Source organism: Zophobas morio, unplaced genomic scaffold (genome assembly GCF_036711695.1).
Source record: "Zophobas morio isolate AGI-343-1 ecotype UQ-CSIRO unplaced genomic scaffold, CSIRO_AGI_Zmor_V1 ptg000002l, whole genome shotgun sequence".
Taxonomy (NCBI): Eukaryota; Metazoa; Arthropoda; class Insecta; order Coleoptera; family Tenebrionidae; genus Zophobas; species Zophobas morio.
In genome coordinates, this window is record NW_026972107.1 from 18,608,583 (window position 1) to 18,634,013 (window position 25,431).

Here is a 25,431-nt window from a genome sequence, read left to right on the forward strand (position 1 = left end):
TCAAACACCTTACGAAATTTTGTGAACTAGATACACAAAAACGTAAGAATAATTATTTTTAACGAAACTGGTCATTTTAATGTTTAAAAAGTTATTTGTTACAGTTATCTTTATCATTACATTGGTAAGTATCCGAGTCTCACGCACGTTTAAAAAATTAATGAAACAAATATGTTTTATCCTAGTAGTTGAAGTATAAGGTGAAACACCACGTCAAATAGTTGACATTAGTGCTCAGTTTCGAATAACTGAATATAAACACGCTTTTTAGCAAGTAAGTTTTGTTTAATGTTCCCAAAATGCAAATAACCGCAATTTTTTAAATACAAGGTTGCGGTAAAGTATCGAAGTGTATCACGCGAGAAGCATTCAACCAACAAAAAAACAGAGCCTGTACAGTCTAAACGCATGCGTCTTCGAATACTTCAGTATGGAAACGAGAATGGAAGAGGGTGCAGGTGATACTGTGACGGAGTTACTAAATGGGGTAGATTTTGAAAATAATACACATCAAAAGGGCATTTCAAACGGATATGGACCGTACTCAGGAACTTTGACAAATGGATATACGGTATTTTATATTTTTAGAAATATTTGTCTACATACCTTTCCGGCGTTTTGGGCGGTTCAATCTATTTAACATTTCAATTGTGCTAACTAATCAGATTGATCTATTTATTAATACTTAACAAAAGAATTATTGTTTCAGTGCATCAATAAGAAAAATGGGTACACCAGAGGAAGACGTCAAAACGGGCATGTGTTGGTAATTAAAATTTGTCCTAGATTTTTTAAAATCTATTAATTTTATTTGTTTTGCAGGCATCTTCCGATGAGGAATGTACCAGTAAAACCATGAAGGGACCAATAAAAAACGTGAGTTTTTATTTTGTTGTTGTCTTAAATTATTTATTGCAAGTTTATTCTAAGTGTTTACGCAACTTATAAAACTGTAGTAAAATATTTTATTTTGCCTATAAAATTCCATTACAATTACTAACAATTTAAAAATTTTCAAGTACTTAGTATTTTTCTGAGAAAACTGAGGTTCCGTACTTTATCTATAGCTTAAACTTGAGTAATAGAGATGATTGAGTAATATTAGAAAAGATAAAAGGAGATAAACACATGCACCTATTTACTTTTTTATTTTTTGTAATAATATTTATACTTGTGCGAAACACTTTACCTTGTAATTTTAGTAATACACATTTAATGTCTTATATTTATGCAAATGATTTTAATTTTGGGGAAGAAATCAGATACAAAAAATTTCATATTATTGCTGTACAAATGTCCGTACATGTGTCATGTTTTCAAACCCATTTTGATATAGAAAAAAGAAATAAATATGCCAGAAAATGAAAAACAGGATAAAAGAATTATATGCATTATTATAAGTAACAATTGTGTAATAGTGTAAAACAATAGTGTTGACGAGAGAAACAAATTCTAAGAACAAAGAAATGCTATACTGATAATAGAATTTTAATACCAAAAAGTTCAAAATAAATTGTGAAAATCTTTCCGAAATTTGGAATCAAATCAAAAAATGTAATAAAAAATTTTAAGAAGGAAAAACTTAAAAGTACGTCTTTTTGCTCAAAAGTGCAAAAGCTTGTCGATTTTAGAATCTCAGAGTTTTATTTGTGTAGGATTTAATGAGCAAGAAGCTTTGTAAGGTGTCCCTACAACCAAAATATGTTTCTATAAGTAAAGTGAAATGTATGCTTACTTCGTCTTTTTTTATTGCGGTGTAAATATGTTAATACATATATTTTGTTGTGGTCATCATTAATTATACTTTATTAATTAAGATTAACTGAATTAATTAGATAACAACAAAATAAAAATGTAGTTCGTAAGTAATGGCGCTAATTTAATTTTGCAATAAAACCGTTCGAAAGTTTATGGAAAAGGTGCCTTATCTTATCGCCATAATGATTCAAGTATTCTCAAAACTGACAAGATTAAAAACCAGCTGGAGTTTCTCGGTAACTTAATAATTATTACCTATTTGACGCAGAATAGAACCCAGTATTATTTTCGTCGAATTTGTTGATTCATTTCGGACATTGTCGAAAACGGGAGTTGATTTTACCAGAGCCACTTTCTCTCACGTGCTGATGTGCTCAGATGTGAATAATGTTATGAATCACCAAAATATACGACAATAATTTAATTTTTATTTAGTGCGGTTTTAGATACTACTTCTATTTTTGAAATGATCGTCTAAAAATAAACGCTGCCTTTAGACTCAAGTTGTTTCTCAGAGTTTTGTCTATAGTTTAGTAAGCACTTTTCGAATGTGATATGTCATACTAGGTAAAAAATATGCTGCTTCATCTTATCAACGTATATAGTGATGATAAAGTAATAAACTAAAAGCAGCAAGATTTTTATGAGTAAATCTAAAAACAAAAACAACTTATTAGAACATATTGAGTTTGACTGCTCTGCCTGTATTCTTTGCTAAGCACCCGGTGGAATTTCACCAAATATTTGTTTGCATAAAATATCGTTTTCTTAATTTGTAAACTTGCGGTTGAATGTTTATAAAAGTAAAAATACGATTTTTCTCACCTCACCGACTTTCAAAACGTACATATATCTATTTATATATTTCATCGGGTTTGGTGTGTTGGTGTGTTATCATCATTCTGTATAATAATGCGTCACTTTTTCATCTTATCATCTCCTACTTGTCACTAAAACTGAATGAAATGCAAACGTTGTAATATATTTTTTCCAATCGTCTTTGAACAGAAAAGACAGTATTTGTTTATATTAATAATGAAAAATGTAAAAAAATAAAAATAGTACATAGTACGAAAGTCATGATTGTCACTTTTGAGTATACTAAAAGACTAACTGAAGCTAGTGAAAATTAAAAGAAGCCAACATTTGAGTAAATTCGTTGAGTTATTGTAAAAAAAAATGTGAGTTTTACAATCGTGCGAGACCAACGTGTAATCCTACAGGGATTTAGGGAGTCATAAAAACAAAATCTATTTGATATGCGTGTCATATATGACGTAATGTGGTATTTATATTCTAATTAATACGAACTGTGATTTATTCAATTGTGACCGTTTTTATTATAGTTTACAAACCTGCATTATACAATACTACTTGTGACATACAATACTACTTGTGTAGATTGTACAGATGACACATTATTATCGTAAAATTTCATCTTTGATGTTTTGAATAGGTGTTAAAACTGATAAACGGTCTGTCCTACACTAATTGAAAGATTAGTAGATATTACATTATCAAGCCAAACAAATTTTGATTGTCACAAAAACGCGTATTTAGTATGAATCATTAGATACAAGATCTTAAGTTTTAAATGCATTTTCGTTGGAGATTTTATCAGTTGATTAGTCACACTCGTTTTAAATATAATCCGTCAATTCACAGGAAATCGATTATTTTATTTTTTATAATAAAGATCTTATAATGTAAAAAAATTATGTTGTATTAATTTTTTTTAATTTTCTATACTTTATTGTCAATAAGTGGTCCTGTTTAATTGACTTAAAGTGTACTTTGACGGACCATAAAATTATATTGCTACCGCCAAATGTTAACATTAATAAAGGTATAATATTTACATAATTATGTATCTATAAAATAGGTTTTTACGAAACAATTTTGGAAGACAAGGACTTAAATAACATTGATAGTATAAGTAATTTTTTTACAATAGAGATAGATAGCCTTGAGACATAGGGAACTTACTTCATTAATGTGCAGAAAAATTAAAATTTTTTGACTTTGTTTTCGTGCGAAATCAAAAGGTCAATGCATGATTTGAACTGGTTTGTTTTGATTTCACACAAAAAAAGCTTGTTGATTTCGGAGAAGTGCAGGTCTGATTGTAAATCGATAAAATTTATTACTACCGCACTGGATGAAGAATTGAAAAAATTATTGCGTTGTCCAGCACATGTAAGGTTTCTCTCTTTCCATTCAAACTAAATCAGGTTGCTCCTTGTATAATATATTGCCCATATACTAGACCTGGGCATTTTTGACAAATAGAAGAATGATAAGTTTCATGTTATCACTAATATTTATGGTGTAAGTAAATTTTAGTATACTTGTAAAACCTGACTGAAACAACTATTTCCTGAGGTTATTAACATGAAGGTATTACTAAAAGTCTTCCTTTTTTTGTAATGTTCAGTGTCATTGATCTTATGTGTAGCGTAATTTCTAGAAATTCAATTTATCTGGTTGTATAAAAATCTAAATTTGCTTCAATAACCAAAAGTCGTTAACTGACTGATGTTCAGCGATTTAAAAAAGTGATGAACTGCAGAAACAAACTAATTTTAGTATGCTGCAGTCAATTCTTTGTCTGAAGGTCGTACCCTAGTTTAACATTTTTAGCCATAACGATGTAATGGTTTTAAATGTAGCAAAGGTCAATTGCATCGTCTATTCTCTCTAAAACTTAGTCTATACACAGTTGAAATTTCGAAATTTGGAAAGTGACCTCGACGTAAAAAAATGTTCTCAAAGTGCAGATCGCTTTACACTTCCACGCCAATTTAGTTTATAAAACTCGTAAGTTGTAAATCCTAAGTGTAACATGTGGTTTTAAGTGACTTATTATCCATAAAATTATTTCTTTTATGATATAAAATTTTTTGGTAATTCCTTTAATAAAATAAGAAAAAGCTCTGCAACACCTGATGCGCTAAAAATACTAGGGAATGGACCAATATACGCTTAAATTTTTTATGGAGTTACGGAATGTCAAGATCTCTGTTCTTATATAGTGTGTCCGTGAATTTTAAAATAAATTCGCTAAAGAATTTAAAAATGAAATTTTAACAAAAACTTGTAAACAGGCCATTATGTGTACCAATATTTATTTCTACATATACTGCTACGAATGTCATAAAATCTATTTACATCTATTATTATTAAGATTAAGTTTCGGTACTAGTGTACTCAGTATTCACGTTAAATTTTTAATAATATAATTTAAAATGTAAATTATAGTTTTACTGTCATTTATAAGTCGAAGTATTCAGTTTTTTGTAAAGTAGTAAAAGTTAATATATACGTAACACTAAGTTGTTGCCTTACATGATTTGTTGTCTTTAGTTCTTTATTTTTTGAAAAGTTGATGAGTGGATATTAACATTATGTTCTCGTAAAACTTGTTTGTTGACGACTTCGTTATTTTTTTTCAAATATTTTATAGAATGGTATAACGATAAAATATTGTATATAAATTGTCAGGTGAGGTTTTAAGAGAACTTACTAAGCTTAGTTAAAGACTATTTCTTTTATGAAGTTGAGAATATCTATGCAGTAAACTATGTTTAAGTTACACCCACATTTATAAACTCTGATTTACTCCGGATTTGTCCAATTTAGTGATGTGGGGTTAATCGTGTCAGTTATTGTGTAACTGTGTATATTAAATGAATTTAGTGAGATAGATATATAAAGAACATTGCATTAAACCAATATCATGTCATAGTTTCAATTCTAAACTTAATTTGAGATTTTTAATTATTACTGTGCCTGAAACGTCAGCGGTCATTACTGTGGTATCTATTCAAAATATGTTAGTCAAATTTAGTGCAATAAAACTTGTAATGTCCACAACAACCGAATAATTTCAGCGTAAATGTGTTCAGTAACGAGGTTATATTGTCTAGAAAACTGAAGGTTAGAGTATTAAAAATGTAGATTATGTGCGTAATTTTTGCAGTCACTGTTTCAAATAAATGAATTTTTAAGCGGTCTAATTGTTATTGTTTTTGTCTACCGAAGGAAACCTTTTGTCAAAACCGTCTTTTTTACGACAGTGATAATTGTGGAACGAGAGTAGCGCTTAAAAACTGATAAAGTTGTCATAAATATTTCATATATCTCGACATAAAAATAGAAACTATGTTAATACCTTCAGTGGTTGTCAATACTGAATAGGTTTTAAAAATAGTTTACCATAATTACAGCAAACGTAATAGTGATTGCGAGTAACTGTCGGTCTTTAACGTTGACGTTATTATACAAAATCTGTTTGATTTATAGTCAATTGTTTTATACGTCATATCGGCCATACTACGTTTATTAGCCTTGGAGGTGGATTACATTATACTGAATTCAACTCCGGAAGTCTCGAAGCACTGGTTTTTCTTTGTTTCGCCCGTTGATATTTTTCATTTGTTTATTATTGGAACGAAAAAACTCAAACCATAATGTTGAGGGAAGATGGTCGTTCGATAAGATGATGCAGAAATCAATTATTATTGAAAGTTTTAAATAACACTGTTAATTTCAAAGTAGTGACGTGCAGTAAAAGTGGAAAATGTTAAACTATGTACATGTTAAAATCAAACTTCCACAATGAGAAAGATGGTATCAAAGTTTTATCAAACCCTTTCCAATATAAAGCAGAAATCTTATGGAATGCTCCCAGCTCATTTAATGCTGTGACTACATCGTTGCCTGTGATAGAATTCGAACATTGAATAAACTGAGAACTGAATGAGGACATGCGTCTTTGTACTATTTGTTAGTGGGCGACAATATTTGTCGTAATTTCAGTGATAATTATTTAGTAGTAATTTTTGACTGTGCGCACTACTTTTTTGTGGACAGTTGTTTTAAAAGTACGTCAGAGTTAACTTAGAAAAGTTTTTAAACAAAGTAGTAGATTATTACTTGGTGAAAATCGTAACAATAAATATGCAGAACTTAAAAACTAACAGTATTTTTAAATTTGCCTTCTATAAGAAGAACAACGACTGAACAACTGTCAGAAAAATAAAGAGTATATTTGTATTAGTAAACATGAAGTTCACATTTTGAGAGCATGAGTAATGATGTCCTAGAATAGATAGTTTACAGTAGTGATTAAAATGGACTGAATAGCCTTTTTCAAGGTTATTGGATGAAATATTCGAAAACGTTTGGTTGCATAATGATCTGATTTTTGAACAAAAATTAACAGCAATCTTATTGTAATTTGCTTATTCAATCAAGGACAAAAATATATCACATAAACATATTTACAAAACGTTGAAAAATATAATATTAAACATAGTAAAAGCCTGCATTAGATTTTTTCTCCAGGTTATGTGTTCATATTTTGTAAAGTGACATCGGTAAAGAGCAGAAAAAACTTTCGTAAAGACAAGCTTTGAATCTTAGTCATAACGGATTCAGGATTTGCACACTCAAGATAATCTGATTCCGGAAAAGATTGTTATGCCTGTATTTGATTTAGGTTGTCCAGGCATATATTAGCGCTAAAAATCGAACAGGTAGCTTGGACTAGTCCACAATGGTATTTTCGTGTGCATGAAATATTTAAAAAAAGTAACATACAAAGACTTTTGTTCGAACCTGTGTGAAATATTAATTTGAATCGATAAAAAGTTAGTGCCAGTAGTAAAGTAAACATCAAGTAAAATGTTTTATTACTAACAACAGGTTAGGAAAATACTTTAAATTACAAAAAAAAAACACAAAACTTAGAATATACAGCGTGATCAGTAAGTAATGTTTCAGTTGGTATGAATTTTGCTTGAAATTGGTAGATCTATCACTCCACCTTATTTCCTGTTGAAAAATAGACATGGTTAATGGTGACATTTAATTTACGTCAAAAGGAACTTTGCGTCAAAATTTATTATTGATTATTTTTGAAATATCATAACCAAACTTTCTTGAGTGCTTAATAAAAGTGACATGGCGCCAAGCCTTTGAATCATGTTTGGCAGTAGTAGGGCAAGAAAATTCTCTGAAGTGGTTAATTCTATTGCCAACTCAATACTTGTTAATCACGCTGTATTGTACATGTAAAATATGAATAGATAGGACAAACAACGATGTGACATTAGTCTTACATGTGATTTCTAACGAGAAACTTATTTTTTGTCTTACCGGTTTATTATTGGCCGGATTTGGGATATGTTATTGATCATATAATACCCTAGGGCATTAAAAATAGTTGCCATAGTAACGTCAACGGAAAAGGCAATTGATTGGAAACGAACTATATATTACATAGTGAATTGCTGGTTGTATATGTAGAAACGGCGACGGCGCCAATTTACATGATTGAAATCACAGTCTCTGGTAACACGTAAAATTTAATCTACCTGTAAAAATAATTCGTCAGCAACAAGTAACAAAACTGCTAAAAAATGCAACCAATAAAAGAATGTGTAAAGGCGACGGTTTTTTTTTTTTTTTTTAATATCAAACTACCGTAAGACATAAAATTTTGTATGTACCACGGGTATTTTTTGAAGTTGATACATAAATGACTATTAATTATAGACCTTGTTAATGGTTTGACGCAATTGTATTTACGTATTTCCTCTGTGCTCACATTTTAAATTTTCATGTAAATTTATGCCGGGTTACTTATATTTTAGCGTTTGGCAATATTTCCGTGAAAAATTCCAAATAAAGCTAATGGGAAGATTAAGGTAAAGAAATGAAGAAAACCGTTAAAACAAATATCAAAAAGACATATAATTGTCCAAGTGAAAATAAATATTTTCATTTAATAAGAAAATTTCAGAAATGGTATCCTGAACTTGTTCTTTAATATTTAAAAAGCTGCTTATATTATTTTTTATTTATTCTAGAACTACATCAACTGGACTGTTTAACTTTGAGCACAAGTTTGCATAGTCTGCTACTACAGGTTTTTCTAAATTTAAGGCGCCTCCACACAGTCATTAAAAGGGCAGAACGCCTACCCATTTTGCACATAATTATATTATGTTCGTGACAAAAATGTTTCGGATTACGGATTTTATATTTTAATAAACATATGTGTTTAAAATTAAAAATAAAATGTGAGAAAACGAGAATCCGTTTTCAGACAAAACTGTAACTTGTTGTGCTTTTAAAAATTAGCAAAATTGTAGAGAATTTTATTCTACTTTTAATTTTTTCCCAAAATTGAAACTTCATTAATTATTGTAAAAAGTTAGACTACCAAAATATTAGCTCGGGCACTAAGCTTATGATTTATAGCCCACAGTGGTAGCCATTATTACAATTTTTAATCCGCATTTTATTTAAATAACGGTAAAAGTAAACTTTTTTCTTTACATCGTTATTTATGTTTGACTGGTCTCAGTAGCACGCTAATTTTTTTAATTAACTCTTTGTTGTGTATTTAAGGAAAAAACCAATCTGAAAAATACACATTATAAAGCAAGGTAAAAGAAAGTTTGTTGACACTACCACAAGGTAACGTCAACAGTAAATCTTGAAAGTGACGATTTTGTTAGTGCAAACATAAATTGAAGTTTTTTTTTCCTTCAGATTATTAAAACATTGCTACATTCCCTTCAGTGTTTCCTATTCAGTTATTTAGATAACTTTAAACACCTTTAAATTATTGAATGAAATTTATAATTATAACAAAGTACAACTAAGCAGATTTATTAGTGCCACCAGACTTATACCACAGGATTTTTTTTTGTTGGTTGGTAAAGTAACACCATTTTCCAGAACACACTTCAAACTGTGGATGAATTATAAACAGAATACATAGTTACACTAATAGATCTACTTCATATTTTTTATAATCAAAAAACAAAATGGTGTAAGATTAAAACAGAACTTCCCTCGCCCCTGAAATACACATCCGACATATGTAGCTATCGACACAGATGATAAACGACAAACAGAGACAGACGGAAACGGAAAATCCTACTTTAGAGGTCAACATTTGTTTTTAGTAATGTAAATATTCATCTTCGCTTCAGTTTATAATATAATATTGTTTCCGGGTTCCTTTTTACCTTTCCGAACGTAATTTCGTAGGAAATACAGATCTGTCTACCAGGATTTTTTTCCACAGATAATCTTTGGAACCTGACTCGATTACATAAAAATTTTGAGTGTGTTTTAAATTATCGTAAAGATGATAAGATGATAACTAGACTTTGTTGGCTCATTTCAAATAGATAACGTCATCTCAGAATTTTGTTAAATAAAATTTTTTGAAGAGGTATAAGGTGATATATTTCTTTATCTGTGGTTGTATAATTTGCCATCTATTTTTAAATTAACGCGTGCGGATTACCATAAACGAAAAATAGTTGTGCTCCACTGTTTTCTTCAATAAACGCGTTATAACATTTTTGATGGGCAATAAATTTAAACATATGTTTTATAGTAACCTCAAAATGAAAAACCGACTTTTATTGATAGGAACAAATTGGAATTCATATATTGCAGCTTTTAAAGTTTATCTTGGTAAAGAGATTGATGTGGTGATTACGGAGCCATTGTTTTAAACTTAAAGCTCGGGGGATTCCTATCTTCTACTCTTTTAATAATAGCAACCTACAATTTCTGGGATGAAGTTCTAATTCATATTGGATCGCAATTACGACGATGTTTATATTATCATTTTAATTTTAATTAAAAAAAAAAAGATTCTGGAATTTGTAGATGTAAGAAATAATGAATCAAAACACAATTTTATAGATTACATTAAATACTTGAAAATTCAAGTCATTGCATTTGTTTTCATAACAAAATGCATTGTATACTTAGTTTTATGGTAGAACAAAGCCATTCAATGAATCATTTTATATAAAAATACACATGTTGTAATTTTGCTATAATAAAGAAGAACATGTTGTAATTTTGTTAATGGTTGAAAATAATGCCTGCAATATTCAATATATTCTCATATAAACAGGCTGACACAAACGAAAAGTTGTATATTATACAGTAATTTTAAACATTTACATTTCCAAAGAATAGATGAAGATATTTTATTTTCTTTTAAAGCTACACAAAAACTTGTTTTTTTTTCGTTGTCAGATAGATATTCAAGAGCTTATTATTATATTCTTTTGGAGCACCAATACAACAAATCCTTTGTTTTTTATTTTTAACATACTAGTGTTAAATAAGCTGTATTAACGTAATTGTTTGTTTTTCAGGGTTACGTAAAAGCCGCTTCAGAAGAACCGCTACCAAAAACGCGAATAATTAAAGAATCTTTCGAACCCCCAACCCTTCTAACAGCGGCTTTAACGCATATTAGCTTCTACATTTTGATGTTTCTTGGGTATTTAAGTCAAGCATTATTCCCACCAAAAGTTGCAAAAGAAAAGAACCGAGATGGTTATTCACCGCTGTTTGATAAATTTTCCAGTTTTTATTCAATGTACGTTTATAGAAGAATACGTGATTGCTGGAACTACCCAATTTGTAGCGTGCCTGGTAATGAAGTGGTTTTAAAGGATCGCGTCACGAGGGACAACGGTTGGACCTTTGAGTAAGTCGCGAAAAAGCCTGTTTTTGTTGGTTATTAATTTTTCGGATCTTCAGGTTCACCGGCTCTAAAACCAAGTGTATAAATCTGGCATCATACAATTATCTAGGTTTTGCAGAGAAATCGGGTCCTTGTGCTGAGGCGGCTATCGATTCCATTTACAAATATGGTGTTACAACTGGAGGAACAAGGCAGCAATACGGAACCTGTGATTTACACGTAGAACTCGAAAAATTAACAGCCGAATTTTTGGGAGTAGAAGACGCAATTACTTTTGGAATGGGTTTCGCTACCAACGCTTTAAACATACCCACTCTTTTATCTCCCGGTTGCCTCGTTATTAGCGATGAAAAAAATCACGCTTCGCTTATTTTGGGCATTCGTTTGCCAGGAGCTACGGTGAAGGTGTTTAAACACAACGGTAATTAACTCTTCTGGTCTACTGTTTGCTATGTTGTGATCTTTAATTATCCGCAGACGTTCAACACTTAGAGGAAATTCTCCGAGAGAATATCTATAAGGGACAACCCAATCAACCCAAAGGCGCGTATAAACCCTGGAAGAAAATTTTAATAGTAGTAGAAGGCGTTTATAGTATGGAAGGCACCATTGTTCGTTTACCTGAAATCATTGCACTTAAAAAGAAGTACAAAGCTTACTTATATTTAGATGAAGCCCACAGCATTGGGGCAATGGGCAAACACGGCCGCGGCATCGTAGATTATTTTGGATGCGATCCAAAAGAAATAGATATATTGATGGGTACTTTCACCAAGAGTTTCGGCTCTGCTGGAGGTTATATAGCTGGAACCAAAGAATTGATATCGTTTCTGAGAAAAAATAGCTTTGCTTCAAAACATGCCTGGGCAATGGCACCACCAGTCGCTGCTCAGATTATAGCAGTTCTTAAAATATTGATGGGCAAGGATGGAACAAACGAAGGACAGAAGAGAATCGAAACTCTCGCTAGAAACACGCGTTATTTTAGAAAGAAGATTGAACAGATGGGAATTATTATCCATGGCAATGACGATTCACCAGTAGTTCCGATTCTTGTTTACTTATATTCTAAAATTGCGTATGTTGTGCAGTGCGATAATTTATATCTTTTATTGTTTAAATGTTTTAGGGCCATGGTGCGAATACTGATTCAAGAAAAGATTGCAACTGTCGGCGTTGGATATCCCGCTACACCGTTAATGGAAGGAAGAATCAGAATATGTTTATCTGCAGCACATACCAAAGAACAGTTAGATTATGCCTTGCAGGTGATTGAGAAAGTAGCAAATGAATTAGGATTGAAGTATTCGCGGAAACCAATCAATTCTGAGCCCATAGAATATGACAAAATTAAGGTCTATGAAGATTAAGAATTTCAAATCAAATAATAGCTTAATACAGTGTTTAAGTCATGCTTGTTAAAATTTTTGATACATAAGCAAAGTATTTTTTTATTGAATTTTTGATGATTGAACACTTTTATAAACTTTATTAAAGTTTATACAAAAGTTGCTACTAAATTGTTCATTACAAGTCTTTCATACAAACATTATTTATTTAAAAAAAAAGAACGTATAACTTAATATTCACCTAATGCTGGAGTTTTTATAAGCCATTCGTAGTTTCTTTTATATTTTGTTGATCTTGCATTTTGTGTTTTATTCTAGTTCGTCTAGTATTTCAGAATTCTTCGTATGATAAGATTCCACTGTGCTACTTACAGACATGGTTCAGTATTGTCAAAATTTAAGAGGCACATTATTACAGTATTACCGAATTTCTGCTTTTATAGTATATTGATGACTTAAAACATATCAAGTAATACCTACTTACTATCATAGAACTGCTTCATAGATTACTTACTAGAACATTTAAAGCAGAAAAGTAATATATGGCCTTGAAGTTTATGTTTAGCACTTTATTTTTTTAATTACTTTATTATTTATTGATTTTGTGTTGTTCATGTCATATTATTACTATTTAGAATATGTTTATGGAAACGCATTCCTGTTTTATTTGTCTCCTTTGTGATTCTACATATTTTTATATTTAAACTATACTATTCTCCATTTCTGAGGCAAACATTTGTTTTTAACACCTTGCTGTTATTGTTACAAGATTACAGAAAAAATAAATCTTTATTATAAAAGTTTAATTTGTGTTTTCATCGTTATGATTTCTCTTTGTGAACATATGCATCTGTGACTTCAAATATATCATGGCTATATTTTTCTAAGTATAATTTTATTTCATTTTTCTTCAAGTAACAATCTAACTTTAGTTTGTTGTACACACATGCCGTGATACGATTTAATTGATTGATAAAATTTATTAGTCTATTGTTTTGGTTGTAATTAAACGTAACTAAAGAAACCTGTGTAAGTTTGTGCAATTTTTCTTACGTATTGATATTGTGACCTCATCCAACAACACTACTCATAAAAATTCAAACGTTTAAAATTGTGATCGTGTTGGGATAGTTGATCAGTTTCAGCTTAGTCTCTTCGTAATAACGTCAAACGTATGAAATTGATTAAAATGTAAACGAACTTTCGTAAAATTCATCGCACAGACCATAAAATCCGATAGAATTTATTTATGCACTATTAAAATGATATTTGGTGACATTCAAAGTGTGCCCAGTTTATCAGTTCAGGGGTTACGGCAAAAGTAAGAACACGTCAGATAAAAACTAAAGGTCAATAAATGAAATAAAATTAAAGCAAATAACATTAATTGTAAAAATACTAAAAACTAAAATCATACTCTTTAAACTAAAAAAAATCGTTCGAGGAACCTATTAATAAAACTGGGCGATGAGGCTGAACTTATGACAAGATAACTACAGTTTCGGGTTACTTGTGCCAACTGAAAAAAATTATGCATTTACCAATAGCCCATTTTCACTGTACCTACGTATTTTTTTAGTTTTACTCAGTCTTATCACACTAGTACCAGTTTTCCGCGTTGTAAGATATAGGCAGTGATTGGAACAATGACTTTTAAAAAGCAGTGCATTACTTTAGCAATTACTTTTTGCACTTTAAAAATTTTGATGAAGACACAGTTTTAGATATTTGTTGTATGGGTCCAAAGGGTCAAGAAAAAACATTAGCATGAAAAAGGCAGTGAGTGATTTATTTTACTAACGTATTTGTTACATATTCACATCAGTAAATAAAATAAAACAAATAAATACTTCACGCAAGAGGACTATATTCATAATGTAGGTAAATTCAATAATAACTGACATTTAAAATTTTCGTCAGCTAAGGCATGACGTTTTGCGTTTTGTCTTAAAAACATTCGCGCCAACACTACACATCCTTTCACTGCGGCGCTAGATGGAATTGTTGTATTATATTTTATAAACATGTTTCAAAAACATGGAGCACTTTGATTCAGTAGATCTAATTGACTCCTTTTATTCTTTAAAAAATTGTCAAAATGTGTTTTTATCAAAAAAGGCTATAATGGCATCGGTTTCCTGATCTTTACTCTTTACCCCACATAATAGCTGGAGTATTTATTTGCCGCGTATTATATAAAATCGAACTAACAGTTTTTTCACAACTAGTATAGGGCAACATGTTACATATTTTACCAAAAATTGAAGAGCCGATTCTTTTGCGCCTAATTTCATTTCACTCTAGCTACAAATAAAAGTTCGATGCCAACCGCAACAACTTTTAAACAAAAATTTGCATTGGTGCGAGATTTCAAAATATCTTATTGGCTACGTGTAAATGTATCGGAAATATTAGACCACCGATAATTACCTGGGGACGCAAATCTTTTAATCTTTAATAAAAAAGATGCTCCTAAATACTTAGAAGGGGGCTACAAGATAATGTAAACTTAAAAGTCTGTCTTTAATTGCCTCTTACTTGGCGTTATTTATTAAGATATTTTATTTCTGTAAAGCACAATGAATTTTTTAATACAATTTCTACTAATGTAAGTTTAAAAAAAGGAAAAGCAGTTTGAGTAGAGTTTTTTACGCTCATTTCAACGCTGAGAAGTTTATTACAATCAGACGTATGGTTTTGGCAAAAACTTGGGCAGAAGTTTATATGTATTTCCCTATACTGGAATATGCTTAACTCGCCCTTAAAATGATAAAGAGCGTATGTATATTACATAATTTCTTAACAAATTCTGTGCTAAACACGTTTTAGATTTTAACTCCCTATTGGGTTAATCTTCTGTTTGTGTGGACGATTGAGGTATAATAATCCCAGCAGGTTAAGTAAACGATTCGTAGAGAAAAACAAAACGCATATTTTTGAGTATTTGGGTTAAAAGTAATTACTCGAAAAAAGTAATTTGTTACAATTACTCATTATATTTTTTGAAAAGTAATGCAATACAATTAGGTACTCATTACTTGAAAAGGACTTGAATTACAGTAATGAATTACTTGTAATTGAATTACTTTCAACCACGGGATATACAGCGTGTTATTGAAAGGTACGTACAAAATAAAATCGGCAGTTGGTCTGGAAGTATGGGCGCTAAAAGTTAAAAAAAGTTCAGGTAAAAGTATTCTCCTTTCAGAGACAAAAATTATTAAAGTTTATGTCCAAATTCGTTGTACGCCTCTGATAAAAAATAATCTCTCGTTTCTATCATTTAGTCTTGACAAAAGTTTTATTGTTACAGTTGTAAGGATTTACAAAAATAAATTAATTTTCCCCTTATAATTTTGATAATACAAAATAAGTTTTTCAGACTTCTTAGACTTCGCGAAGAACTGTCAAATTTGTTGTACGTACCTTTCAATAACCGTCCCAACCCACATTCGCATCACGTATATGCTCCTTTTCTGCGTAATAGGCCTCTAATTTCCCTGCCAACACCTTGAGGCCTCAGCTATCATGTGCTGTTTGCACGACTGCGATTTAAATCTTGTCTGTTACAAAATACCAAAAAATATCTATTTTACTTTCGCGGAAATCGTGTGTTTCATCCAAATTGTTGATATCTTTGTTTATATCTGTTTCTTTTTTGTTGTTTTTGGTTAACAGTACTAAAGATTAAAATCGCGTCTTTTTATTTCAGGAGCACCCCAAAAAGCAGAACCGAAGCTAATGTTATTGTGCACTTGTGTTGTTAAAAAAATACGACGTTAAATTTTTAGTTTCACAGTATCTGTGTTACTTAATTAAAAAATGAAATACAAGCAACTGTTTACCTTGACATATTTGTCCATTTATCATAAAAACATCAACAATTTGAATTAATCACGCGATTTTCGCAGAGCAAAACTGATCCCGTTAGGTTTTTTCTGTCTTTTTTTCCACGACGCGAAAATGGCGGCTCATTATAGTCCTAGGTCATTTGTTCGCTCTCCAGTTACAATCTACTTCTCAATACTTTCATAAGATTAAATTTATGTGTATTAGGGTACAAGTCAAACTCTTGTAATTTTGCAAAATGAATAATCTTTTCCAAATATCACAAAAAAACCAAATAATTTTTAAATAACGTTCCTAAACAGCAGAAATAGACTGGTACAATTGCGTCGTAACTGTTTCACGTTTAAATTAACGGAAAGTCACATACCACTGAAATGGTATAAAAATTCAGAACGTCTACTTTTGCGTTCATCAGTGTCAAGTAGTCAGTGTTGCACAGTTAACACATGATTTTAATTATCTTTTGAACTGTCCAACATGCAAAGAGAACAATTAGTAAAGAAATTCAAATAAATTATAACAAAGCTGTAAAACTATTTCTGTATTATTATGAGACAAGAAAAATAATTACAATGCGAATAATGCGAAAATGAGAAAGAAAGAACAACTTAGATAAATGAAAGTGAAAAATATCTGTAAAATATTGGAGAAGAGCAAAAGAACAAAAAGGTGGATAAAAGGCTGATGAAAGATTTGAAGTGAAAAAGAATATTTTAAAATCTTCAATTTTTTAAGAGTATAGGTTCTTCTAGTTATCATGTAGGAGTTTTATTTAAGACCACAGGCCAGAACCTATTTGTTCTTCCAATTTAGATTTTACGTAAAACAGAGATCTTTTATGAAAAATAAAATAAAATTAGTTTTCAATAATGTATGTTTCAAAAACTTGAAAATGACAGGTTTATATGGAGTAAACAATGGTTAAAATAAGTAAAAGAAAACAAAAGAAGCAAAACGAAAGTCGATCTATGGCTGCTGCTAGCAGTATCCAGTCGTGTTGTATGGGCATTTTTGTAGACGATTTTATGATATGGTGTTCATCTCCACTGTTATTTTCTTCAAAATCTGTTACTTGATGGTCACGCATTTCTTCAGCTGTTATTCTATGGGAGGTAATCGACGACTGAAACTAAGTAGTAGTGATAAAATCACAAAAAAGGACGCATTTTACCTGCTGAATATAGGTACCCAGTCCTAGTAGTTTGCCAAAAGTACCGGTTAAAGGATGTTTTATAATCCATGGCAGCGGGGAACCGTGTTTAGTTCTTGACAACCAGATAACAATAACAGAAGCTATCATAGAAAATCCAACAACATACAAACAACTGCTGTAAAACAACACTGAAGTAAAAATGCGTTAATAATGTTGTAAATTGTATGGTAAACTGTCACTTATTTACCAATTAATGGTGTGTGTGTCCCCATAGCTGGAATTTTCTGTGTAAAATATAGCATGAACAAACAAATAATGACAGCGGTACATCCGTTGAGAACGATTTTTTCACCCGCCTGTGGAGGTAGCCAAAAATTAATTAAAATTAATATTATTATAACTAAAACAAAAAAGTTAGTGGCTAAATTTGTAATTATAAACTCATACCAAAAGCGGGTGTGACAATTAAAGCTTTATAGGACGGTGATATTCTATCAAGAACTAGTTCAATAGTCACATCTGGATACGGAGATTCACAGCAAGAATAGTACTTCATATTTTTGGTTAAAGATGTTTTCACAATATTCCACTCATTGTTTTCGACGAGGAGATCCATCTAAATAGTTGGTTACACCGTATTAAACATAATGTTAAATAGTGAGTACTTACATCGGCTTCTTTTTGATTTTTGTAAAGTTCAATATCAATTTGATCTCCATTGTAAGTCCAAGAACCCAAGATAAGTTTGCATACTTGACTGTCGAAAGGCCAGTATTTTAAATTAAGGTTGCATAAAACCGTAAATTGAGCAGGAGGAACCCACAGAACGGTGCCATCCTCATAAACAATACAGTGGACATTTCCATAATGCGTAATGGCCGTGCTTGTTGCGCTGGAATAAATTGTACGGTGCAATTTTTGTTATTACAGAGTTAGTATGATCACCTGTTATATAAAAAAATATCTGGCTGCCAGATTTCGTGATCAGCTAAATTGAGAGCTGTGAGGTCGCCGTAATTTGACGAGTTCCATTTGAGTTTTTCGTCGTTCCATGACTGAAAAGCGTGTATTAGTAGCTGGATGCGCTTGTACAATTTGAAGGTGAGGTACCAACCAGATTAATCCATGAATAAACTGTTAAAGATGATTTAAATTCATTTAGTTCAATATGTCTAATTGTGAAACCCAGGCGGACGGTTGTCACGTTGTAGTGTTGCGCTGGCCTTGCAAATTTATCATAGTTAAGCAGGAGGTCTTGTCTTAACTTATCAGTGTGAGTGGAATTCCATATTGGCTGGGGGCCTAGCTCTGCAAGATAACGAAATGATTATTTAAGTATTTATATTACAGTCGTTGCTCTTTTATTATTTTTATTGTTCTTGGTAATATGTCTGGCCTGGCGCATCCGCCATTTTTAATCAACTTTATTAGAAATTTTAGGCGTAATTGAATTTCTTCCTTTGTTTTAACTGATTTATTATTTTTTATTATACTTCAAGTAATTAAAATGGCCAAACGACATTTAACTATCAATTTAATATCAAATACACTTATATTTTTGTAAATTCTTAAAAATACCAAAACTACACATTTTAATTAAAGACAGTTCACAAATATTTGATGAAATTTTGAGAAAGCTAATAATAAGTATTATCTGTACATTTACATAACGGTTTTATAAATGTTTTGTACATCAAGTGACCCGTGAAATTTACAATATTGCTGCAGATTTGCCACTTAGTCGGCGTTTTAAAAGTTTGAATAAATATGTCGTCTGTCAGAATAATTAGACATTTCCACTTTTTCATTATAGTCATAATACACGCGCCGAAAGAGGCGAAACAAATCGGTGCCCACTTAGACGTGCAAATTATTAATGAAAGTTGTATAAATGGCAGTAATTCTTTTTGACCCTGTAATATTACGCAAATTTTGAAAACTTCATTAAACTTTTTATTGGACATGAACTAACAACCTCTAGTTTTTCACGATAATTTATTTTGCAGATGATCGCACAGAAAAAACCAGACAGGCAGACACACGGACAGACAGAAACGGGTGACTTATATTTTTATAATCTACGAATTCTTGAACATGAAATTAGTCATTACTCGAAAGAGACTACCCAAACTTTATATAATTCTTTAGAGGAAATAAAACAGATGCTTTTAAAAAGAGACATCTAAGATAAACGCAAACTCTGTTAAATTTTTTACAAGGTATCAGCCGTTTTTGAGCTCTTCTGATCTATTCTTCTCGGTGGATCAAAAAATGTGTCTATTACAATATATAAAAAGAGAATATTAAAGGTTTCGTAATACATTTTTAAATTTGTGACACAAAATGAATAGTAATTACACTTCTGGAGTAAAATAAATTATAGCAGTTTTGTTAATACACTTAAAAAATATTTCTTTGTTTTTCCCAGCGACGCGTAGAGGACATCTAAAAAAATGCACTAATTATCTCAGGAACAGTTTATCTAACTTCCCTGAAATTTTAACAGGTCAGTAACATTACACTTGCTGATAACCATATGATCGAAAAAAAACCTTTTCTATTTTAATAATTTATTATTATTCTAATCGACTCCATCGGACGAATGGCCACTTTTATGTTTTCTCGACGTTTCATGACCCCTATAGTACGAAAAAAGTAGTCTTCCGTTTCCGTCTGTTTGTCGGTCTACCTAATTATTATCTGTCTGTATTCATTTTTATTAGACATGTAATCTCCGAAACTGCTGGACCGATTATTGTCAAATTTTGTTTATATATTAGAAATATCATGTAGATGGTTAAATGCTAAATAAAATTTGGATAATCATCCCCACCAACAATTTGAGGAATTCATTTTAATGAATAGTATTCTCAAATAATTTGAATGTTACACAAAAATATACTCATATACGAATCCACTTTCAGTTTTAAACGTTCAAATTTTCGCAAAAACATTTGCAAAGTATAATAACGTTCTAGTTCCGGCACGGTTTGAACGTCTCTGTGGAGCAGTGGGTCTATCGAAAATAATGGCAATACTGCGGTTGTGGTTCGATGGCAAACTTGGCCCCATTTCCTTTTTTTTTTTGTTGCATTGGTTTAACGATGCGACTATAGTAAACTCATTTGACATACACCTTGTAAAACTTTTATGACTCCATTATGGCAACAATGGACAGTAATAACCCTTGCGGTTCGGGTCCATAAAGCTTATAACCAGTTTGACTTATAAGGGTAGTTTGGCTGAAGCCGCTTAATTCACAAAAGTTTTACAAGGTGTATGTCAAGTGATTTTACTGTATTTTTCTTTTATGCTGTGACTAGAATTATCCATGTTGATGACGTCATCATAAATTTTTTATTGGTCATATTAAGAACGAGTCCCCCCATTTTCCCGAAAATGTGAAGAATACACACGTCTTTAAAAAATAATGATAAAACAAGAATTATAATATTCAAAACATTTTATTCAATTGTTGTTTAATTGATAATTTTAGTCCTGCTTTGAAAAGACAAACTCATTCAAATCAAACTAACTTCTACATGACATTCTTTCGATGTATAAACATAAATAAACACTTGAGCGTTAGATTGCTATTACCTACTGCTGAAGGACAAGGGGTGTTATTTATGCTTCTGGTTTTTACTTTACAACGGTTATTACGAAACGAAAATCGTAAAATCAAATTTTATAATTTTTTTAACGAGCAGGATTTGTCGGATTATACTTATAGCCTTCGACCAATTTTTTATTGATCAAATTAAGAACCTCATTTTTTAGATTTTCTTATACACGCTCACTCAAAAAAAAAATGAATCAGTCAATTTATTTTATTGAATAAATCAAGAATTGCAAAACTGAATACTTCGAAATCTTGCAGACGTTTTAAAATTATTGTAAACATGGTAAATTGTTAATCAAAATCTATCTGATTATCCCCCCAAAAAATTGATGATGCATCTCAAAATTTTGCCAAATAAATTTTACCCAAAATGTGCAAAATATGATGAGTTTTTACTTGTGATTTGTCACTCATATTTTTTAGATATGCTTAAACAGTGGGTCAAAAAAAATTTGAGAATACAATACTGTTATTTTTAGTATTACACTGCACCAATCCACGTGTCCTTACAAAAATCACAAAATTGTGTAGAAAAAGATCAATTCGAAAATTCTGCATTCATTGTACTTCAGGAGCGAGGGAAATTCTGTTGAAACAACTTGCGGCAATTTTTTTTTTATTACACTGACAATACGAATACCAAAATGACAGATAATTGAGGTAACTTCAACGGAAAACAACAGTATTGCCACCATAGTTTTTGAAAATGTTAAACTCATGGTTCACAAGAGGAGATTTTTTTAGATTATATGGGATTTAAATATTTAATCCACCAAAGAGTTGATGAGGTCTTAAATTTTACGATTTTTATTAGTAATCGTGTCCAATGGGCGACTTGCTATTTTCATTTTTTCTCGACCACTAGAGTACGAAAAATATAGTCTTGTCTGTCGTCTATCTGTCTGTCCGTTTGTTTGTCTGTCTGTCTATCTGTCTCTGTCGATTTTTATTAGACAGATAATGTCCGAAACTATAGGACCCATTGTTGTCAAATTTTTGTAATGTAATTGGTAAAACGTCAACCAAAATTTGCGCAATCGTACTCACCACCAATGGGATACAATGTAATGCAATGGTAAATTTGTTCTTTTGTTATACATCTAGATTTTTGAAAAAAACATAATTGTACATATATTGTAACATTTTGCAATTTAACTTTAAAACAGAATACTCTTCAATTTTGCAAACGCTTTAAAGTTAACATAATCATGATAAATCGTTAATTAAAATTTATTCGTTTATTTCCTCCCAAAAAATGATGACGTCATCTGTTTTTTTTATACTTGTGGTTTCTTCATAGTTTTTAGGATTATTTATACACCAAAAAAAGCAAATGATGCAAATTATTGCGTTGAATAAATCAAGAACGACTCATTTCATTTTCCAGAAAATTTGTTAATACAATACTGTTATTATTCTTGTATAAAATAATCTTATAATTTTTCGAAAAATCTCGATTTATTGTAGTGTATTTAGGGGCGAGGGAAGTTCTGTCTAAATAACCTTCGACCACTGTTTTTAATTTTTAAAAATTGGATTCCCTTTTGCATCATGTAGTTATTCCGTGTATAAACAGAGTCGGATTAAAATTAATTAAACCAAAAACTAAAACTGTTTGACAGTCCTCTTATTTATTCGTAATAAAAATATCTAAAGACTTTCACACATTATTTTAATAAAGAAAAAATTAAATGGTTAATGTAACTGAAGAGTATTTTGATTATTTTCAAATCTTCAGCTGTTTCATTGGTCATATTTAGTTTTATAAACAAAAGAAAAAACATAGTTCTTGATGCTTGCACCGATATTTTGTTGAAAGTTAGTTCAGGATTGCAGCAGCTTTGAAATAAGTTGTTTTGCTTTTTTAAGATGAAACATACGTTATTAAATACACATATCTGTGTCTACTCTATTTGAAGTAACGAGCAAAAATTTAGTCCAAAGTTCTTTAGACAGAACTTTCCTGGGCACTGAAGCAGAATCAAATAAGTCCAATATCTTAGCGAAACAAACTGTAAAAATTGATTTTGCAAATTTTATATTAAGTGAATACGAATGGCTACTTTCATGTTTTCTCGAAGTTTTAAAACTTCGTTTCGATCTGTCGTCCGTCATCTGTATCGATTTTTATTAGACAGATAATCTCCAAAACTATTGGAGCAATTTCATACGCATTTTAATAATATCGTGTAGATGCTAACCAAAATTTGTCTAAGTATCCCCACTAATAATGTGATGACGTTCCTTCAAAATTTTCCAAATTAAATACTGACTAAATTTTATCCAAAAAATAGAGTCTTGTACTCGTGGTTTATGAGTCTTCCTCGAATTTTATCAACATTACAAACATTTTTGAGTGAACTTGAGTTCTGCTCGTGTGAGTTCAAATCATATGATCGTTAAGATTTTTTTCCAACATATTGAATTTGTTTGAATGTGTGACTTTAGGTGCGATACCTAACTTTCGATCAATTGTTTTTTATGATAACTCCTGTATATGTACAAAAAACATAAAGTATTTGTCCATGACTGATTCGTTTATTAATTTTTTTAAACGACTAAACATTTAAAAAAATATAAATATCTAGGTATATTATAAAAAAGTAACCAACGTTGCACCCAGCAACATTGATACGTTTTTGCGATTACGTTGTTAACATTTTGGAGGGGACGAATAAATAAATTTTAATTATTACATTACATTAATAAACTACAAATAAAGAAGTATGTCAGGGTATAAATTACTTTAAGCGACATTTACCTAAAAAATTTTGAAATAATATCAAGTTTTTGAACGGGATTAATAGATGGAAATTAAGGCGTACAGTAAGTTTCCAAATTAAATTGTAAAATTTTGTAAAGGTAAAAGTTTGTTTTTTTCTCAAAACCTTCATGCACAAGATAAAAAATAAGGGTGGATTCATAAATCACAGGTACAAAAGTATTATTGTTTTGCACATTTTAAATAAGATTCACTGAGCAAAATTTTTAAGCAACGTCATAAAATTTTGGTTGAGACGATCAGGCAAATTGGGGTTAGCGTTTTACGGTCTCTGCGATATATGTATTATTAAAAATAAAATAAAAATTCCGCAACAATCAGTCCAGTAGTTTCGGAAGTTGTCTGTCTCATAAAACCACCAACAGACTATAGGCATACCGAAAAGTGAAACTACGAAACTCCGAGAAAACTGCGTAACTATTTAGTAAACAAACCCTGTCACGTTCGGAAAGTGCGAAAACAGTCTGTATTTACAATTAATTATTAAAAAATGATAACAGGAATATTTTTTAATATAAATTGGTATTTTAAAATTTGTCAAGTACGAAACTGTTTGTACTATTCAAATTTATTTTGAGCCGTTTGTTGTTTATTGCTTAAATACTTACCTTTTAATTCTGTCTTAAACCGTGTCAGAACTACACCTAATCTTGACATTTTTTTACTTTCAATATTATAAAGAACTGAAATTGACTAGCAGATACCCACACAGTTCTATAAAATTTATGATAGCTACTATTTTAATCGACTGCTGTGTATCTAAAAGCTACGTACCTTTATAGGATTAATTAACAGTTTGTAGTGACTAAAGTACAGGTTTATTTGTTAATTTTAAAATCATTAGTTTTTGATTTTAGAAAGGAAAATTCTTGTTTATCAAAATTTTTAGTACCAGTAAGTATTTGAGGCGATCATATCGCAGAAAAATCTGAACAAAATTCTATATTAATTTATTTATAACTAAACTTAACATGCAAATGAAGTAGTAGAACTCACTAGTTGTTGTAAATCCTGCATGGACAAAATTATGTTTACAAAAAACGCCAACCACACTCATCAACACCAATAGGTTTGCCATCGCATTGGTCTAAAGTGTACTGGTGTGAAGCTGGTGTGTGAGATGCTGATCGTCCATTGAACATCAACTTTATTCGATAAGTGCTTCCTGCAACGGACGTTTTTATCTTTTGTCGCCTACAGTTGCTGTCCAAAGCTACTGTAATTACGACCCTTGCCTTCAAATGCGTGCATTACTTTATCTTTAAATTGATTCTATTTTCGGTACTGCACTCAGGATCATATATTTGCATTTATTGTGGTAGAGCAGGACTGTTATAAAAGAATCATGTGTTACATTATTCAGTACACGTAATGAGGTTAAGGAAA

At 30.7% G+C, this 25,431-nt stretch overlaps 2 protein-coding genes across 2 annotated transcripts; one reads left to right on the plus strand and one right to left on the minus strand.

Annotated features, from left to right (window-relative positions):
• Positions 1 to 352: 352 nt before the first annotated feature.
• LOC135129566 (serine palmitoyltransferase 2-like) lies at positions 353 to 13,445 on the plus strand. The gene is made up of 7 exons (XM_064056756.1): positions 353 to 571; positions 710 to 766; positions 823 to 876; positions 10,956 to 11,293; positions 11,347 to 11,711; positions 11,768 to 12,368; positions 12,420 to 13,445. Exons 1-7 carry the CDS (start codon positions 431 to 433, stop codon positions 12,658 to 12,660), a joined length of 1,797 nt encoding a protein of 598 aa, XP_063912826.1. The 5' UTR covers positions 353 to 430; the 3' UTR covers positions 12,661 to 13,445.
• Positions 13,446 to 17,344: 3,899 nt separating this feature from the next.
• On the minus strand, positions 17,345 to 25,218 carry LOC135129577 (acetylcholine receptor subunit alpha-type acr-16-like). The gene is made up of 8 exons (XM_064056765.1): positions 25,042 to 25,218; positions 18,756 to 18,949; positions 18,587 to 18,696; positions 18,311 to 18,533; positions 18,089 to 18,257; positions 17,889 to 18,041; positions 17,660 to 17,829; positions 17,345 to 17,611 (listed from the first exon to the last, which is right to left on the minus strand). The coding sequence occupies exons 1-8, from the start codon at positions 25,121 to 25,123 to the stop codon at positions 17,390 to 17,392; spliced, it is 1,323 nt and encodes a 440-aa protein (XP_063912835.1). The 5' UTR covers positions 25,124 to 25,218; the 3' UTR covers positions 17,345 to 17,389.
• Between the last annotated feature and the right edge of the window lie 213 nt (positions 25,219 to 25,431).

Bases quoted from the DNA above. Each gene is read 5' to 3' on its own strand.
- LOC135129577 (XM_064056765.1), bottom strand. From the start codon at position 25,123: ATGGCAAACCTATTGGTGTTGATGAGTGTGGTTGGCGTTTTTTGTAAA. The intron at 18,534-18,586 runs GTGATCATACTA...AATTTATTCCAG, and splicing joins GATATTTTTTTATATAACAG to CGCAACAAGCACGGCCATTA. The intron at 17,830-17,888 runs GTAAATAAGTGA...TTTTTACTTCAG, and splicing joins GACACACACACCATTAATTG to TGTTGTTTTACAGCAGTTGT.
- LOC135129566 (XM_064056756.1), top strand. From the start codon at position 431: ATGGAAACGAGAATGGAAGAGGGTGCAGGTGATACTGTGACGGAGTTA. The intron at 572-709 runs GTATTTTATATT...TTATTGTTTCAG, and splicing joins CTTTGACAAATGGATATACG to TGCATCAATAAGAAAAATGG. The intron at 11,712-11,767 runs GTAATTAACTCT...AATTATCCGCAG, and splicing joins GAAGGTGTTTAAACACAACG to ACGTTCAACACTTAGAGGAA.